We start from the raw sequence: 18,446 nt of genomic DNA on the forward strand, positions 1-18,446 counted from the left end.
CCCCCTTTTCTCATCCTCCTCCTGATGCTTCTCCCCCCTCCTCCCACGCTCCCTCTCGGCCAAGGCCACTCTCTATTGTTTGTCCATTTGTCCATCCCTCTGCCAGCTTCTCTGAGAGAGTGTCCACCCTGGCATGGGTCTAAGAACTGGCCACCGGGCAGGCCTCCTAGGATCTCCTCGGGAGACACCGTTAGAATCCTCCCCCAGCCTCTACCTTGTCTGAGAGGCAGGGCCTATCGTGGCCTGGCCTTCGTGGATCTTCCTTAGGTATCCCAAGTTAAGGTGATCCCCGGATGTGCGTGCCAAGAGATCCTTAACCTTGAAGTTCAGAACCTTGGATCTCAAAGGTGCCCATCAGCTCACCATGGGTTACCTGCAAGGAGTCCCCTCAGTTTAGACGTTCACAAAGGGTGCTTTTCTGGGTGCTGGCCCTCGGGCAAGCCAGCTCCCCCTTTGGGATCCCCTCGTCTCATCTGTAAGATGCGTCGAGGTCCCTCTGACACTATTCTTCCACGAGCAGGCGAGTGTCCCGGGGCCACTGAAGAGCTGCCGGAACAGGAGGGTGAGAGTCCAGCTGCCTGTCTCCCCTGAGCTCCAGAGAGGCTGCTCCTGATGGACCCACTGCAGCCCGGGGGCTGGTCCTCTGCTCCTCGGGTTCTGACGGAAACCTGATTGCATCACTTCCCCAGGGATGCTCTGGGCCTGTGGGCTGATCACACTAAATTCACAACACTCTGATGGGCAACCATCATTAGGAGGCCTAATTACTATTAATATTACTTAGTAATCCTTGCGAAGGAAGAGATGATTAATTCTGATGGCGGGTGTGCGCTCTCTCCAGAAGGAATGTCGGCGTGAGGAGTGAATTCACCATCAAAGGCTCGTGGGTCAGGAGAGAGGACAAAAGTCATTTGTGGTATGACCCTGAGGGTTCAGAGGCCGAGCTATGGCATCCAGGGATGTTCCTGCAGCCTCGGGGCTGGAGGAGCCCCAAGCCTTCACACTGCGCCATCCTCCTGCGGGAGCTGCTCAAGGCAACGGGATGGGCAGCTGGGCCTCTGCAGAGGGTGCTGGATGCCCCCATCTGCCCTGTCACCTCCATCTCTGCCCTCTTCCACCCACTCCCAACCCTCAACAGTCAGCACCTGTGAGCACTCCCTGGAATCTTAGAAAAGGTTCGGCTGGGAAACCATTGAGTTCATGAGCCATTGGTGTGCCAGTGGCTTGATCTTGCAAGACTTGCTGCAGCTTCCAAACTGACCATGAGCTGGTGTCATTGCAGCACCTGTGGGATGGAAAGCCCTTTCTCCTTCCCTAGTTGAGGCCTGCACCAGGAACCATTCGGAAGGAGCCCTAGGAACTTGCCTCTGTTCTCCAAAGAAAGTCATGCAGAGCCTGCCACCTTGTGGCTGCCTCTGGTCCCACAGTGGCCCTCATCAGACAGCACAGATGCTCAGCTCACCCGAAGACTCAGTGCAGAGTCTCTGGGATGCTGGGAAATAGACATCTGAGGGGAAAAAAAAAAAAAAAAAAAATCCCAGGCTCTGATTTCCTTTCCCGTTTGTAGGACCCACAGTCCTGAGCCGGTGGAGGCAGGCCCAGGGTAAGATGCCCTGCCCTGGCTGAGACAGGAGAGGGCAGAAGACAGGAGCTGGAGAGGGAGCAGTGCCCACGGCTGGGACAGTAGGTTGTTGGGCCTGTGGAGAGCCTGGGGCTGCTGATGTGTGCTGAGCAAAGCCAGAGCACCTGTCTCTAACCCTGCCTGTCAGTCACCCCCAGAGTCCCCATCTGTGAAATGAGGGTTCTGGCCAGGTGACTTCGGAGGCCTCTTTCTGCTCCGATATTGTGTCTAGGCAGGACATTGCAAAGCAAGGGAGGGGATCCCGTCATGTCACTGACATCCCAGAATAGCTTGCCTCTCCACCTCCCAAGGGGTGCTGTTGAGTTCCATTGTTTCCCAACTGAGAATCCAAGGCAAGGAGCGCACATCAGTTAAATGGGCAAAACTGCATCTGCATGAGCTGTTGGGTCTAACTCCTCACTCAGGGAGCACAGAGCCGGTCAGCCAGGGCCACCCAGGGTCAGTCCATGTGGCCAGGGATAAGCCATGTGTCTCCAGCATGTGTTTCCTCAGAATGCCAGAGCTGAGTCCGGTTAATAAAGCACAAGTTCTGAAGCCTCACAGAGCTGTGATTAGATCCAGATACTGCCACTTACCACTGGGCAACTTTTAGAATTTCTTTAACCTCTCTAAGCCTCAGCTTTCTCATCTATATAACAGGGATGGTGAGGCTATTGAGAGGATTAAATGGTATGATGTTTGCAGAGCACTCTCCCAGGACCTGGTGTGCAGATAGTGTCTATAAATGACGGTTGTGATCATTGTTATTTTTGTTCCACGACCACAGCTGGTACATGCAATGCTCTAGCAATGAAAATTATTGTATAAACCATCTGTTACAGACTGAATGTGTCCCCCAAATTCATATGTTGAACTCTAATCCCCAATGTGAGTGTATTAAGAGATGGGGCCTTTGGGACATAATTTGGTCATGAGGGTGGGGCCCTCAAGAATGGAAATAGTGACCTTATAAAAAGAGGCCAGAGTCCTAGCTCACTCTACCATATGAGAACACAGCAAGAAGTCGGCAGTCTGCAACCCAGAAGAAGGCTCTCACCAGAGCACAACCATGCTAGCGCCCTGATCTCAGACTTGCAGCCTCCAGAACTGTGAGAAATGAATTTCCATTGTTTATAAGCCACTCAGCCTACAGTATTTTGTTATAGCAGCCCAAAGAGACTCAGTCAGAAATTAGTACCAGAAGTGGGGTGTTACTATAACAGATACTTAAAAATGTAGAAACATTTTTGGAACCAGGTAATGGGTAGAGGCTGTCAGAGTTTTGAAGCACATGCTAGAAGATGCTGAGGTTGTCACGAATGGACTTTTAAAGGCAGTTCTGGTGAGGGCTCAGAAAGGAAAGAGGAGAGCTGTAGAGAAAGCTGCTATCTTCCTAGAGAATATGGAAATAATCACATAGAGAATGTTGGTAGAAACATGGATGGTAAAGGCCATTCTGGTGAGGTCTCAGTCAGAAATGAGGAACATGTTATTGGACAGTGAAGAAAAGGTGATCTTGTTATAAAGTGGCAAAGAACTTGGCTGAATTGTGTTCATGTTGTAGTGTTTTGTGGAAAGAAGAACTTGCAAGAGATAAAATTGGACGTTTAGCTGAGGAGATTTCTAAGCAAATTGTTGAGGGAGAGGCTTGGCTCCTCCTGACTGCTTATAGCAAAATACAAGAAGAGAGGAAAGATTTGAAGATGGAATTATTAAGCAAAAAGGAACTAGAACTTAAAGATTTGGAAAATTGTCAGCCTATCCATACAGCAAAAAATGAGAAAACATCTTCAGAAGAGAACGCTAGGAGATTAGTGTGGGTATGAATCCCAGACTTCATCAGCCTCCCCAGCAGGAAAACTGCCAGACTGAACTGAAGCAGAAGGAGATGGGAGGAAGAAAGGAAGGCTGGTGGACTTCTTGGACCTCACAGGACAGGACCATAGAGCTATTCTGTTGTGAATGGGCACTATCCTTCAAGACAAGGGAAGAATGACCCCAAAGGCAATTCAGAGATCATCACAGCTGCCTCCTCCATTTCAAAAGGGGGGACCATAGCCTTGCTTTCAACAATCCAGACAGCCTCTGCCCAAAGCTGTGGGGGTGGGGCTGATCAGCAGAACTATGAGGGCACGACCCCTGCCCAGCAAAGCCCAGCAGCAACTCCACCCATGGGTCCAGAAGACAGGACCTTCACCCCAGTGTGTCCGGAGGGTAGAGCGTCAATCCTCAAAGAGGATTGTTCTCAAGCCCTAGGATCTCATGGAGTTTGCATTGCTAGGTTTTGGACTTGCTTGGGACCTGTCACTCCCTCCTTCTTTCCTGTTTCTCCCTTTTGGAATGGAAATGTCTATCCTATGCTTGTCCCATCATTGCATTTTGGAAGCACATAACTTGTCTGGTTTTACAGGTCCACAGCTGACAAGGCATTTTTGCCTTAGGATGAAGCATACCTTGAGTGTCACCCATATCTGATTTAGATGATATTTCAATGGATGAGATTTTGGACTTTAGAGTTGATGCTGGCATAAGTCGGGGGCTGGTGGAATGGAATGAATGTATTTTACATGAGAAGGACTTGAATGGGGGGAGGGGCAGGGGCAGAATGTTATAAACTTAATGTGTCCTCCAAAAATTCATATGTTGAAGTCTAACCTCCAAAGTGATAGTCTTTGGAGGTGGGCCTTTAGGTCATGAGGGTGGGGCCCTCATGAATGGGATTAGTGCCCTGATGAGAAGAGGCCAGAGACCTAGCTCACTCTCTTTCTACCATGTGAGAATACAACAAGAAGTCAGCAGTCTTGACCATGCTGACACCCTGATCTCAGACTTCCAGCCTCCAGAGAGAAATAAATTCCTGTTGTTTAAGCCACCCAGTCTATGGTATTCTGGTATAGCAGCTTGAACTGACTAATCATCATCCACAACAGAGGATTCTTGGCTTCTGCCATAGTCAGCTTGGGCTGCCGTAGCAGAATGCCATAGACTAAGCAGCTTAAACAACAGGGACTTATTTATTTCTCACAGTTCTGGAGACTGGAAAGTCCCAGATCAAGGTCCACAGGATCCGCTTCTGGTAAGAACCCTCTCCCTAGTTTGCAGACAGCTGCCTCCTCTCTGTGCCCTCACCTGGTAGAGAGATGGCTCTGATCTCTCCTCCTCTTCTTATAAGGGCATCGATCCTATAATGGGGGCTCCACTCTCATGACCTCATCCAAACTAATTACCTTCCCAAGGCCCCACCTCCAGATACCATCACACTGGGGATTCGATGTCAACATATGAACTTTGGGGAGACAAACTTTCAGTCCATACAGCTCCTAGATATAAACTCTAAATTTCTCTTCCGTAAACCTCCTCCCATACCTTTTTCTTTCGTCGACTTGTCTCTTGCAGTGATGTGTATGCCAGGAAAATCCTGCCCTCACCTGGCCCCCTCCTGCACAGCCAGGAGCAGAGCAGCCCCAGCACCCCACTGGAGGACAGGTCTGTGGTCTTCCCTCTCTGACACCTGTGACAGCTGCTGCCATGGGGGCAGCAGGCTGAAATCGCCAATCTGCTTCCCTCACAACCCAAGGAGCCCCTTGTGGGGTGGCCTCACAGACAGAGCCCAGGGCAGGCCTCCGCCCTGGTACCCCAGGAATTCTCTGGGATCTCTCACAGATGCCAACTCCCAGAGCCAAAGAATTTTCCCCAGGGTCACTGGGGCCCCATGCAGGCAGAGTTGCTTCATGTATCCTTGTAAATGACGTACCTGGGGCCATTCAAGGAACAGGAGCCAGCCCAGGGGCAGTTCCACGTGGCCCACCAGCCCTGTGCAGACTCCCCAGGCAGGGAAGGGCATGGAGTTGAGAAGCCTGGCCTCAGGCTTGTGAGCCATTCACTCCAGGATGAACAAAGCTGACGAGGCCTCTCCCCAGCACGTGTCTCCATGCCCTCTGACTAGAATACCTGCATGCCCTTCTTCCCGTGGCAGGCAGGCCGTCCAAGGGTGAATTCCACCCACCGTCCCTCCCAACCCTGGACAGAACACACAGTTCCAGAGCTGTCCCAGGCTCCCTGCCGCAACTCTGCTTTAGCACTTCTCGCTGACTTGCAGCTGGAACGCCAAAAATTACATGTGATAACGAACAACACTTTGTTATTTATAATCCTCGCTGCCTTCTAAGAGAGTGGATACTGTCACCTGCTGTGTGGAGTGACAGGTGTGAGGATGGACGCTAGGCAGAGCCTGGAGAGTACCTTGCTTTGAATTTTCTCAAGGGGGATTTTATGTATAGTAGGTGGATGGAAAAAGAGGAGGGAGAAGGTGACATGCATCCCTCTCTTTTTAAGGGGATTCCACTTCTTACAAATCTCATTGGCCAGAACCTGGTCACCTGACCACACATAGCTGCAAAGAAGACTGGGAAATGCAGTTTTTTAATGTGGCAACTTCCTGGGCTAAATATTATGGTTCTGTTTTTAAGGAGAGAAGGGAGAAGACTTATCTCTGTCTCAGGAGCAACTAGCTAAGCCATGGTAGGGGACGGGGATGCAGTGGGGACACGTCCTAGAGGATACGACATCTAAGTTGGGTGCTGAAGGAATCTGGCCCCGGGTAGAATGGGCTTGGTTTGGGTAAGTTAGGGGTGGGGGGGTGTGGGTGCAGGGAGAGGAAGGTGGGGTGAGGGGATGGAGAAGGTGCTGAGAGAAAGCGTGTGCAGCTGTGTAAGAGTCTGAGGGGAGAGCAGCCCAGAGGAAGAGGAGACAGCAAGGCAAAGGGCCTGAGGCCAGAAGGAACTTGGTGTAACAGAGTAGCAGGATGGCCGGAGCACAGTGAATGGGCCCACATCATACAGAGACAGAGTTTGAATTTCATTCCAAGAGTGATGAGAAGCCACTAAGGGTTTGAGCCAAAGGACTGGGGGACACGTGCCTCGTCTGGGTGCAGAAGGATTGCTGTGGGGGCTGCAGAGAAGGAGGGGAGCGAGGAGGCAGGAGCCCGCAGCCCCTGGGTGAGATCAAGTCAGTGAACGCAGGCAAGCACTATGGAAAGGTGAGCGCTGGGGCCAAACATAAGGCGTAGTAAAGTGTGACCTGTGCTTGTCCCCAGGATCCCGGAGAGGCCAGTGTCGTCGGTCCCGCTCACGGGGGACAGCCGGACAGACTCCGACATCCTGGCGTTCATCAAGGCCAGACAGAGCATCCTGCAGAGGACAGGTCAGTGCACCTTCCCCGGCGGCTCCTCCAGGGCCATGGTCAAGGGGCGGCGAAGGTGGGGAGGCTAGAGCAACAATGAGCCAAGGAAGCTGGAAGCTTCCCGAATGTTCCCAAAGCCTCGGGCCTGGCCTTGCAGTCACTTCACATGTGCCTGCCTTGGCCTCCTCCTGGAGAAAGCCCCAGAAGGCAGCGTCGGACACACTGAGACAGGCCAAGGGGGTGGCTGGCCCAGGTGCCCCTGCCCTGCTTGGCAAAGCTGCTCTCCCTCCTCCAGATCTTCAGCTCCTCTTGTTGCCTGTCCCCAGAGCCCACTCCCCTCTGCCCAGCCCTCTCCAAACAGGAAGGGCTGAGTGATGGTTTGGTACCTTGTTTAACCCCTGGCTCAAAATTTCACTCTCCATTTGGAGCGTGGTCCTTGCCAGCAAGTTGGAGATGTAAACACCACTTGAAAGCCCAGGCCTGAGGACATGGTAACAGTTACAGAAGAAAAATGTGGTGTGTCAGAAACAGGAAGAGAAAGAGAAGGCCCTTCCTGGCCTCCATCACTGACCTCTCCCCTTCGTCTTGGCACCTACCCAGCCACCGTGGACAGGCCTCCTCTTCTCCTTCCTTCTCCCTGGAGACCCACAGGGACTAGACTCCATCCGGGGCCCCCTACCCCAGCCCTGCTTTTAGTCTTAGCCTCAGCCCAGCACTGTAATCCAAAGGCTACTAGTCAGGCTTGGCATTGCTTTCACCTGGCAGCAAGGCACCCTGATGGGTGAGACAGCCGACCTGGACCCTATGATGTCCGACACCTGCCCCGAGAGGCCTACACGCAGCTTCGCCGCCAACTCCCTGCAGGTTAGATAGTAGGAGGTTTGCACATGGACAGAGCACCCCAAGGAAAGGGTGGCCTTTGTCATACCGTCCTCCCCCTCGCTGGGATGCCAGCCTGCTGACTCTTCTGTCTTCACCACTGGCATCAGCAGCATCGGCACCATTGTCAAGTCTTTTCTGAGACCTGGGACCCGCCGGCTCTGCCACCAACCTGCCGTGACGCCTTGACCACATACCTTGCCTTCTCTCATCCTCAGGTTCCTTGTCTAAAAAAGAAAAAAAAATGAATTCAGATTCAGTGCTCTCCAAGGCCCCATCTCTCCCCCAAATACTCTAATGATGTGTATCAGACACAGAACAATACTGAACAGCCAATCAGTGAATGAACACTGCATTTATTAGGCACCGTCTGTATGTCAGGCCCTGTACCAGTGCTGGGGCCATATCAGTGAACAAGACAGACTCAAGCCCTTGACATTCTGGAAGGAAGGAGACAGACAATGACCACATCAACAAAGCCATAAGGTCATCCGAGGTGCCAATAAGTGCTTTAAAGTAGCTGAAATATGTAATGCGTAGAGATCCCCGGGGAGACTGGGTTGGGGGAGAACTTGAAACTGATGGCTGAATAGTGAGGATGGCGTAGCCATACGGTTCTGAAAGTGAACCTTCCATTCAGTCTGGGAAGGGCAGAACGTGACCAGCCCTGGAGGGGAAGGAGCTTGGCTTGGTTACAGGCTGGGGGAGCCGAGCCAGGGAGCAAGGCCAGATCACGTGGACCTTGTAGGTGAGGGTAAGGGCCTTGGCTTGCATTCCAGGAGTGGTGGGAGCTCTGTGAAGAATTTAAACCGTAGCGTGATGTGATCTGATCAGGGCTTTCGAAAGCTCGCTCTGGCTGCTGTGTGTAGTGTAGGCTGTGGAGGACCAGGAGCCCGCGCTTCTCGGGGAAGTACCTTCCCAGGAAGGTCCAGGGGGAGGGTGGCCTGGACTTACCCGCCGCCTGAACGGGACATGTGAGGGTCATGAAGACTCGTTTATATACTGAAAGGAATGGCCCAGTGCTGGGTGTGGGGGGAAGGGAATTTATGATTTGGGAAAGAGGACCAAAATTGCAGGAGAGAAAGTTCTTTGAGGAATTGGAGGGGATGATGTCCAGGACATAAGTGGGGGGAGTGTTGGCTTTTGGGGTTTGGAGACACACCCCACAGTGAACAAATTCATAAAAATCAACCGTTATTTGTCCCGTCAAGAAGTCTACAAATAAGCAATACTTTAACGTTATGTTTACTTAGCTTTTGTACACGTAATAGAGATGTGATCATCCAACCTTCTCAGAAGAGAAGAGGCAGACACCCAAGGTCTATGTCAGGATGGCGTCTTCCTGCTGACACCAGGCCCAGCGGGTGCAGAAAGCTGGGCCGAAGACTGGGGCGCTTTTATTACGATGCATATGGCAGGTTACCAGTTATACGTTTTTTTCGCATATATTATTCCCTCAACACTCCTGTAAGGTACCCAGAGCCAAGAGTGTGATCCCCCTTTTGACAGGAGAGGAAACTGCTCACAAATGGCAGAGCCAGGAGGACCCTGGCCTCCCGTGCTCTCTCCACTGGACCGTGCTGTCTGGAAAGCCACCCTGCTGGCCGGTGTTTTCTCTTGGCCTCCACCCTCCCTGCAGCTGGGGAGCTTTGTTCTCCAAACAAACAGCAGCCTGGAAGTAATTCATCAAAACAAACAGAAGTTGGAGGGTTCAATTTTTATTCTCAAGGGAAGGAAAAAAAATCCCAGGTTCTTAGTGACCATGGGGCCACAGGGAAGCTGAAAACAGGGTGACAAAGGGTCCCTCTCCGGCCAGGTTGGGGCTGAGAAGCAGCAGGTGCAGCCTCTCCCGATGCACAGATGGCCCAGGTCCCACCGCGCAGCGCTTTCTACGCAGCCCACTTATCAGGCCTGCCTGGCAGGCAAACACACAGGCCGGGGCCCAGGCACTTCCCCAGCCAAAGCAAACACTCCCTGTCCCCTGGCCTGGGCCCCTCTGCTCTTAATTTAGCGGCGCTGTCTGCCTGGGCTCCTTCAGAAGTGCTCATTATGGGGAATTTGTGACCGTCAGCCTGGGAGCAGGAGCCCAGAAGGAGTGATTTAACACAAGCCTCGCCCAGCTTGTCCAGCTCTTAGACTTCACCAAGGGCCAGGATGAATCTACCTGATTTAGGATTCGTGGAAAAGCTGTGGAGCGTTTAAATCCCTGCCCGGGGCACACGTGGACAGGTGTATCTCCCCCGTAAGGGGCGTTAGTCATCCATGGTGTCAAATCTGCTGTTTCTAACTGCCAAGGATGGCTTTAAGAGATTAACCCCTTTCTAGAGTGCCTTTTGTTTTTTTTTTTTTTAATCTTCCTTAATCCCTGAGTTTGGAAGTATTTCTGTCTGGATGGGAACCTTGGTGTGACCGCCGTGACCACGACGCCCTCTTCTCCAGCTGGTGCCAGGAAGAGGCTCAAAGCCCCCTGAGCTCCCAGCCCCACCACCTCTGTTCTGAAAAGCCCCCGGCTCTCTCCTTCAGTCAGGAGCCCGCCCAGGGAAGTGGAAAGAACACAGATCTGGGAGGGAAGAGACCCAAACACAAGGGCTGTCTCCGCCATGGGAGACCTTGGGCAGGTCACCTCCTCCAGCCTCCCTGTCACATCTGTCAAGTTCAGATTCCACCTTTGCCTGGGTGGTCAGCCTCTCCTGAGACAACGTCCATAAAAGTCCCCTGTAAACTGCTGAGCGCCAGGGAGCCATCATTGGGGAAGTTGGCCTCTGTGGTGAGAACTGGTCCAACACAGACCAGTGATTGTTTGGTAAATGGTGCAGCAGTACCCTCCATTCTGGGAATCTACAGTCACAAAATCCCAATACAGACTGAGAGCTCCATCACTTAAATAAGGTTCATAAAGTAAAGAGTGAACTGGAAATGGCACATCTGTCGTGGGTTGAGGTCCGTCTATGTGAGGAGCTGTGTCTTGGCGTCTTGCGCACTCTGAGCCCAGCCCTGCGCCGTTTCTTCTCGGCCCCAGCCCTACCCCCAGTCATCACCGCAGGCAAGTGTCTGGGGGGCAAGTGACAGCCCTGGGGTGGGAGCTGGCTCAGACTCCCTCCCACTCCTTCCCACTAATCCTGGCCCTGGCTGCTTGTCAGTGGGGCAGAGGAAGCATCAGACCCGTGACTTGCTCAGCAGCCACATGCCTGGTGGTCCCCGGTACCTGCCCTCGCCAGTCCTTGGAATAGAGAGATGAAAGCAATGGGTTTCGGCCTGGCTGTCCCTCAGAATCACCCGGGCCCACCCCAGAGATTCTGATTTAACCCGTCCTGGGAGCGGCCTGGGTAGGAGGATTCCAAAGGGCTCCCCACGGGTTTCCAATCTGTAGCAGAGCTGGGAACCATGGGTCCAGGGTGACTAGAGCACATTACCTTCCCATGCTCTGGTGTGTCTGACATTCTCCCTTCCTGTCCTGGGATTCAATCAAGACAGCTAGGAACGTCTTAAAAATAAGGACCATCTCCATTTAATTAAACAGTGAGGCCTGCCTGGGGTCTTGCACACAGAACTAGGTCTGAAGGACCAAGGGCTCACAGCCGTGAATTGTTTTCAATCTCTTCCTCCCCATTATCTCCCACGTTCGATGTGTCCCAGAGAATTACCGATTCTGCCCCAGCAATAGCAAGCGGACCACGCCCACACTCTCCCACTGCCAGGTCCCCACGGCCACACCCAGCTGCCCGTGCTGCCTCACCCCTCAATCTCTCTGCCTGCTGCGATTTTTTTTAAACACTCTGTTCTTTACCTGAGAATCTTGAGAAATTCCCTTTCGCTCTTATTATGATAGCCAAACTTTAAGCAAATTAACTGCACGTCACTCACACTAGTTCTCACACTTTTCTGGTCCGGTGAGTCTGGGTGGGGCCCAAGATTCTGCATTTCTTAACAAGCTCCTGGAGATGCCAATGCTGCTGGTCCGTGGACCACTCTTTGCGAAGCAAGGAGCTGTGCTGGCTACCTTGCTTTTTCCAGGTACCTTGTCTGCTCCAGCGATTTGGAAATGAGGAAGTGAGGCCCAGAGAACAAACACGTTTTGCCCAAAGTCACACCTCGGGTTGGGGACCATCCTGGCTAGAACTCAGGGGTCCTGCTTCTTAGTCCAGAGAACCCTTCTCCATATCCAGCTATGGGAGGCTCCAGGATGGAGCCACGTGGTCAGGAGGAACCATCATGGAATATAATGAACATCTGGGGCAAAAAGCAAGGAGAGAATCTCTGCGAAAATTAAGTAGGAGGGTCAGTGAAAATCATGGGATAGGAGAACGAGGGTGGGTCCTGAGTCAGAGAGATGAAACCTTTGCAAAGGGGGGTAAATGCAGCCCCCGGGAAGTTAGGCCCTGAGAGGTGCCTTGCCCGACACCCAGAGTGGTGACCTGCAGCCTCCTCCCCTTGCCCTTCCATCCAGGAGGGGTCCGTGCTCCACGCACAGCCTAACCAAGAACACTTGTCTCCTTTCAGGTTTCCAGTAAGCGTCCACCATGCATTGTGGCAGCAAGAACGGAGTACAGATGAAGGCCCTGTCTTCAGCAGTGATCTGTGGGCTGCTGGGGGCAACTGGTGACTTTGATTCTGGTGGAGGGGCTGCTTCTTTAAGGATGATATCTTGGAGGCTGCCAGTGAGGCTGGGGCCAGGCTTACGGTGCCATCCTTGCTGTGGGTGCCAGAGCTGCTGGCAGCCAGGCAATGCCAGGGTGCTGGGGTGGGATGAGGGCTTTAGCTCACTCTTGTGGTGGTGTTTCATGCAGACGATCAGAAACTTTGAGACTGTGAAATAGTACCATCCTAGTGTAGTGGCAGGGGAAGCTCACACTGTTAGAATGAGGGGGAAATAATAATGGGTTATTTTTAGCTACTTACCCACCCGCTTCCCTGCCCCAGCCCCTGGTTGAGAAGCCCAGGAATGGCTGGGGCAGGCCACACAGCAGGTCAGAGCCAAAGACAAGGCAGTGGAATCCAGGGCATCTTGATGGCCAGTCCTGATCTCCCAGGCCGGACCCTCTGCCATGGCCTGGACGACCCGTAGGCGGTGCCTGAATCAGCTGTATCTCCAGGGAGCCACCCCCGCTGCCCCACTGCAAGGTCTAAGGACATGGCAGCACCCAGAGAGCAGCGGACGGCTCCGGGAGCTCTGCAGAGAGCTGAGAGGGGCAGTGTCGGTGCCCTGGGCCTCGCCCTCACCCCGCCTCTTAGGGGTCTGCAGGATTTGGGCTGATTCTCCCCGCTCCCACGGGGGGAACGTCTGGGGGTCTCGTCTCAGGAGACCTCTCAGCATTCCAGACACAGATCCAGCGGCCCGGCGGGTGGGCCGCCCCACGCCCACCCCGGAGCCCCTAGGGAAACTGCCGCCTGCTTCAGGGTCCTGGCAGCAAGGGTCCAAGCCAGCTGCAGCGGGGGAGGGGAGTGGAGGGGGGAGGGGGATGGCACCTGGAGATGAAGCCAACTGAATAAAAGCACTTGTCCACTGCTCCCATTATCTCTGTCCCCTAAGTGCAGGCCCTCGCCGCCCCGGAGAGAGAGCAGAGAGAGAACACGGCATAATCGGCTTCCCCCACCCCTTTTCAGGTCTGGGTAAAAGGATCATGCAGGAGAAGCTAGGTCATGACATTTCAAAGCTAGGCAGGCCCAAAGAGCTCCTCCCGCACCCTCATTTATATCATTAGAAAACTAAAGTGAACGGGAGGGCCTGTTTGTTGATATATAGCCAGTTAGTGGCAAATGTCCTCTCCTCGGGGGGCTTTCCCTGATCACCCCAACTAGAGTGACCATCACTCTGTTATATTTTCATCATCGCTACCTGACATCTTTATTTGCTCTTTTTTTTTTTTTCCTTTTGTGGCCATGCCACGTGGCTTGTGGGATCTTAGTTCCCCAACCAGGGATTGAACCTGGGCCCATGGCAGCAAAAATGAGGAGTCCTAACCACTGGACCTCCAGGGAATTCCCTACTTGCTTATTTTTTAATGGCCTGCAAACCCCACCACCACCGCCAAGACTAAAATCTCCATGACAACCGGGACCTGTCTGTCCTGCTCATCACTGTGTCTCCTGCACGAGCTGGTACTCAGTTCATGAGTATCAGAGTAAGAACCAGCTCTCCTGCTTCTCAGGCCCCCATGGCCTCCCTCGGGCTCTGTGACTGAGGCCCACTGGGCACTGTGGCCTTCGCAGTTCTATGGCACGTGGTAAGTCCTCAGGAAAGTCCATAGAACCGGGGGAGGCCAAACAGCCCTTACAGCCTGATTCTAAAAACCTCCCCAGGAGTCCACAGGGCACACACATAAATACGCGCACACTCTCTGTCTCTCGAGAGTCCTGAGGATGGCGTGGAGTGGGCCAGAGTCCGTCAGAAACAGCCTCAGCGTACCTGGCACACCTTAGTGCCCTGGCCCTCTGGAGCTACTTATAGTGTGTAGACTGTAGCTCCCCTGCCAAGAAGTTATCTCCTGGATCCAAAGGCCTTATTGACAGGGACATGTGGTGTGGCCCCATGCAGGGTGCAGATCCACCTCCCAGAGCAATCACTAAGGCAGGAGAGGAAATGAAGAAGAGAGGAACACAGCTCCCAAAGTCTCTCCCAAGGGAAGCTGGCCTCTGACGTGGACACCTGCTCCACCACGGGGCATCTTCCCCAAAGCTCTTTGGCCCCTGCAAACAGGAGAAATGGATGAAATGTTCTGAAAAGACTCTCCAGCAATGCACCCAGGCTCAGTGGAGCCATGAAGAGGCCCAGAGTATCTGAGTTCACTCCAGGCCGAAATGTGGAGCTTTCCAAAATGTCTTCCAGAAAGCGGCCTGGCCAGTGACCCAGCCCAGTTCCTACAAGAACTGAACTGGCTCCGCCATTCCCTTGGCAGGAAGCGTTAGGAAGAGGGAGGTGTGGAATGTGACTTTCTCGGATCTTGAAAAGGGGGAGTTTTAGAAAGCAGATAGAGAAACTGTGGTAGACTGAATAACTAGCCTTAATTCTTCACCCCCTGTAATAGAATTATACATCCAAAGCTTTGCCATGGCCTCATGGGAGCAGAGTACACTTCCCTACCTACCCCTTAAATTTGGGCTTGGCCCTGTGACTTGCTTTGGTCAGTGGGATATTGGCAGATATGATACAAGCAGAGGCGTGAAACGTGCTTGCATGGTTGGGCCTGCCTCTTGCACGCCAGTGATCTGCTTGGGAAGATCATGCCCTGGGCAGGTGCTGCCCCCTGAGCCTACATCCCAGAACATGCAGTGAGCAGACCTGAGCCCAGCCTGCAGCCTGGAGCCAAGCCCCGCAGCGCCGGAGCCTGGAGCAGAGTTTCCCCGTCAAGCCCAGCCCAGGTCAGCTGCGCCCTGGCTGACCCAAAGACCCATCCTCCTGAAAATAAATGGCTGTTTGTCATTAGCCACTGAGACTTGGGGTGGTTAGTTATGAAGCATTAATTGTAGCAACAGCTACAGAAATTGAAACCCAGAGACAGTCCCTGACTAGACCCGGAATTTCTCAGAGTTCATTCCGTCCCTCCGTGCTGCCTATCGAAAGGCACTTGAGAGCACGCTGTACGTGAAAAAGTGGGACTGCCACTTATGGCCATGATAGAGCAACAGGGACCTGAGTTAGCCTCCTTCTTTAAGCAACTGAAGACTAGACAAAACTGTAAAACAACGGTTTTCAGACATGGGAGCAAAGGCAGTACAGGACATTGATCCCCAAGAGAAGAGAAACAGGTGAGGTGAGCCTTCTGACGGCCTGTGTGCAGGGCAAGCCGGCAGTGCAGGAGGTAACCTGCCCTGGAGCAATCCTCAGCTCACAGGGACAGGAGCTGGTGGATAAACACCCCAGCCTCCTTCCGCCCTCGGCACAACTCTGAAGTGAGCCCTGCACGGTGTCCCCGAGAGCCCAGCAAGGTGGAGCCCCCCATGCCCACAGGAGTCACCTGCTCCGTCACACACACTGTGTTGGCCGCCTTCCTCCCTGTCTCTCTTGCCCTCTTTCTTGGGATCATTTCCTGGGATCACTTCCCAGATGAATTACTCACACCCACATTCGGCCTCAGAGTCTGCTCCAAGGACAGTCCAGCTTAGGCAAGGACATCTATTTCAGAATCACGGGTGGGGGGCTCTTGCATCCAGCTCTCTGGGCTGGTAAAAATGGGAGCCGCCCCCAACTTCAACCAGAGCCCCACTCTCCACTGCGCTACACATTGGGGCTCAGGGAAAGATTTCTCGTGAGAAAGGAATCCTGCTACTCCAATAAACAATGGAAATTTCTGAACAAGACCAATAACTGGTATGTTTGTTTGATTGTTTGTTTGTCTTGAGCCTTTCCCTCGAATCTCCCCTCCGCTTTCCCCTCCCTCTGTTGGTCACCCCATCGGGCTGGACCTCCCCTGACATCTTACTCTCTGCCCAGGAGGGCCGACAAAGCCCCACACACATCTGCACCCCCTGCCTCCACACAGGAGGCTCTCCCACACCCTTCACTGCGGCGACACCGCCAGGAGCCCAGACAACCACACACAGAGCTTGTCACTCTGGCCCCACGTGCCACGAGCAGGGTCTGAAACCAGAGCTCCTTCTCTCCGCCTGCCCTTTCCCCTGCAGGGGACGTCCCTGGGCCAGGTGGGGCTTAGCCCCTCCCCTTAGTTCCGGTCCAGAACGTGCCTTTTTCACTTGTGCGGATACGTGCCTATTAAGTGGCTCCTCGAGAGAATACCGATGTTGGACGGCGGGTGGGCGGGCTGGCCTTCCCCTCATCTCCAGGCTCGTTCAGATGGAAAGAGGCCCGCGTCCAGCTGCTCTGTTTGCTCTGCATCCTCTGCCCACTGTACGTGAAATTGATCTTGGTGGGGGGGTGTTTTTCCTCTTTTTCCTCCAATCTCCCTTATCACTGCCGGATGTCAGGCCACACTCTGCCATCAGGCCTGGCCATGTTAGACTCTCCATTAATTGATTTTGCCCTCCCCGCTTGGGAAGCACAAATTGGCTCAGCCCATTAGCAGCAATAATTCCCTGAAAGGGATTATAAATCATGCCCTGCGGCCGTCCATTGCTCACGGACGGAGTGGTGCCCACGTGGGGAGGTGTCAATGTCTGACGGGCAGCAGAGGTCCCTGCAGGCCTGCGGGTTCCCTCCTAAACCTGCCCAAGCCAGGCCACAGCCAGGCAGGGGAGTAGCCAAAGCAGGTGCCAGCACACAGAGGGCAGCGACTAGCGTGTACTGAACGAGTAAAGGGAGGGAGGGGCGGGGGCTCCCTCTGGGGCACAGAGGGCTCTGAGGACCTCTCGAGCTGACCTCCCACCAAGTCCACCATTACGGCTCCGTTCTTTAGCTCTGTGGCCCCCTTAAACCAGAAGAGCTCCTGGGAAAGACTGTCTTAAACTCCAGTCAGGTAATGCCCTGCCGGCAGGGAAGCAGCAGCAGCAGGGGACAGGTGAGAGGAGGCCCTCGACAGGGTGTCCATAAAGGAGTGGAGGGCTTGGCCCACAGTGACCCTGGCACCCCTTCCTGCCCAGGCCCTGAGGGAGGGAGGGCTCCAGGCCGGCTGTGCCAGCCCCCCTCCCCTACCTGTCACAGACGGCCCTCCCCCGCTGCACTCGCCCCTCTCTCCCTTCCTTTCCTTCCACCTGAGAACAACCACCACTACCTGCAGACCATGTCCAGACCCAGCGAGGATACTCGGGCTAAAGAGGTTGCTAAGACGTAGAGAATAGACGTGAGGACATGGGGAGGGGGAAGGGTAAGCTGGGATGAAGTGAGAGAGTAGCATTGACATATATACACTACCAAATGTAAAGTGGATGGCTAGTGGGAAGCAGCCGCATAGCACAGGGACATCAGCTCAGTGCTTTGCGTCCACCTAGAGGGGTGGGATAGGGAGGATGGGAGGGAGACGCAAGAGGGAGGGGATATGGGGATATATATGTATACGTATAGCCAATTCACTTTGTTATACAGCAGAAACTAACACAACATTGTAAAGCAATTATACTCCAATAAAGATGTTTAAAAATAAATAAATAAATAATAAATAAATAAATAAAGAGGTTGCTAAGACCTGCCCAAGTCCCCCAGACAGCAGCCGCCAGCTTTCCAAATGGTAAAGAGAGAGCTCTTCACATGTGGAGCTTCTCCAGGGCAATAAAATGGGACCTGATTGTCACACGGCCTGGCTGGTGTAAGTACAACCCTAGCTTAGAGCCAGGACGTAGCGAGTCTGCAGTGACAAGATGACGGCCAGCGCTCTCTCCCAGTCTCTCCAAAACACGAGGAGGAAACAGCCAAAGGGGAGATTTGTGACTCCAGACGCTTTCTTCTGCCCCAAGACAAGCCCGCTTCCCAGTGTGGTGCTGTCTGGGAAAGCTCTGGGTGCAACGAGGGCCTTCCAGAAGATGGTTCTAGACCCCCTAGGTGGCCTCAGGGACCCAGAACCAGCAGGACTGCAGAGAAGGTGCCCGCAACCCCCAGACAGGGCCCCACCTAAACTGCAGGAGGATGAGGTGCTGCAGGGACACCTGGGCTTGCCTTCCACACACTTACGGCGTCGGGATGTTCCTAACATGCAGCCTCCATGTCGCCGCTTGCCCCTCCACCCACTGTGTGTGTGTTGTGCTTTGGCCTTAGAGCAGATGAGGACCCCTGTGTCCTCACTACCACTCCCTTGATCATTCATACACTTGAAAATAGTAACATCCTCCCCCTTGCTTTCGTTTCCTATGAGACTTCTCTCCCTCCCCGCCCGCCCCC

General features: G+C 53.6%; 1 protein-coding gene across 1 annotated transcript in view; it reads left to right on the forward strand.

Moving 5' to 3' along the window:
• Positions 1-16,996, forward strand: part of KIF6 (kinesin family member 6) — a 404,162-nt gene extending 387,166 nt beyond the window's left edge. Inside the window, exons 20-22 of the mRNA XM_082414114.1 lie at positions 5,018-5,107; positions 6,717-6,823; positions 12,182-16,996. Of these exons, the coding sequence (XP_082270240.1) occupies positions 5,018-5,107; positions 6,717-6,823; positions 12,182-12,192 (208 nt within the window). The 3' untranslated portion in view covers positions 12,193-16,996. The remainder of the gene's footprint in view (positions 1-5,017; positions 5,108-6,716; positions 6,824-12,181) is intronic.
• The last annotated feature ends 1,450 nt before the right edge of the window (positions 16,997-18,446 follow it).

This window comes from Balaenoptera physalus, assembly GCF_965194825.1.
Source record: "Balaenoptera physalus genome assembly, chromosome: 11".
Taxonomy (NCBI): Eukaryota; Metazoa; Chordata; class Mammalia; order Artiodactyla; family Balaenopteridae; genus Balaenoptera; species Balaenoptera physalus.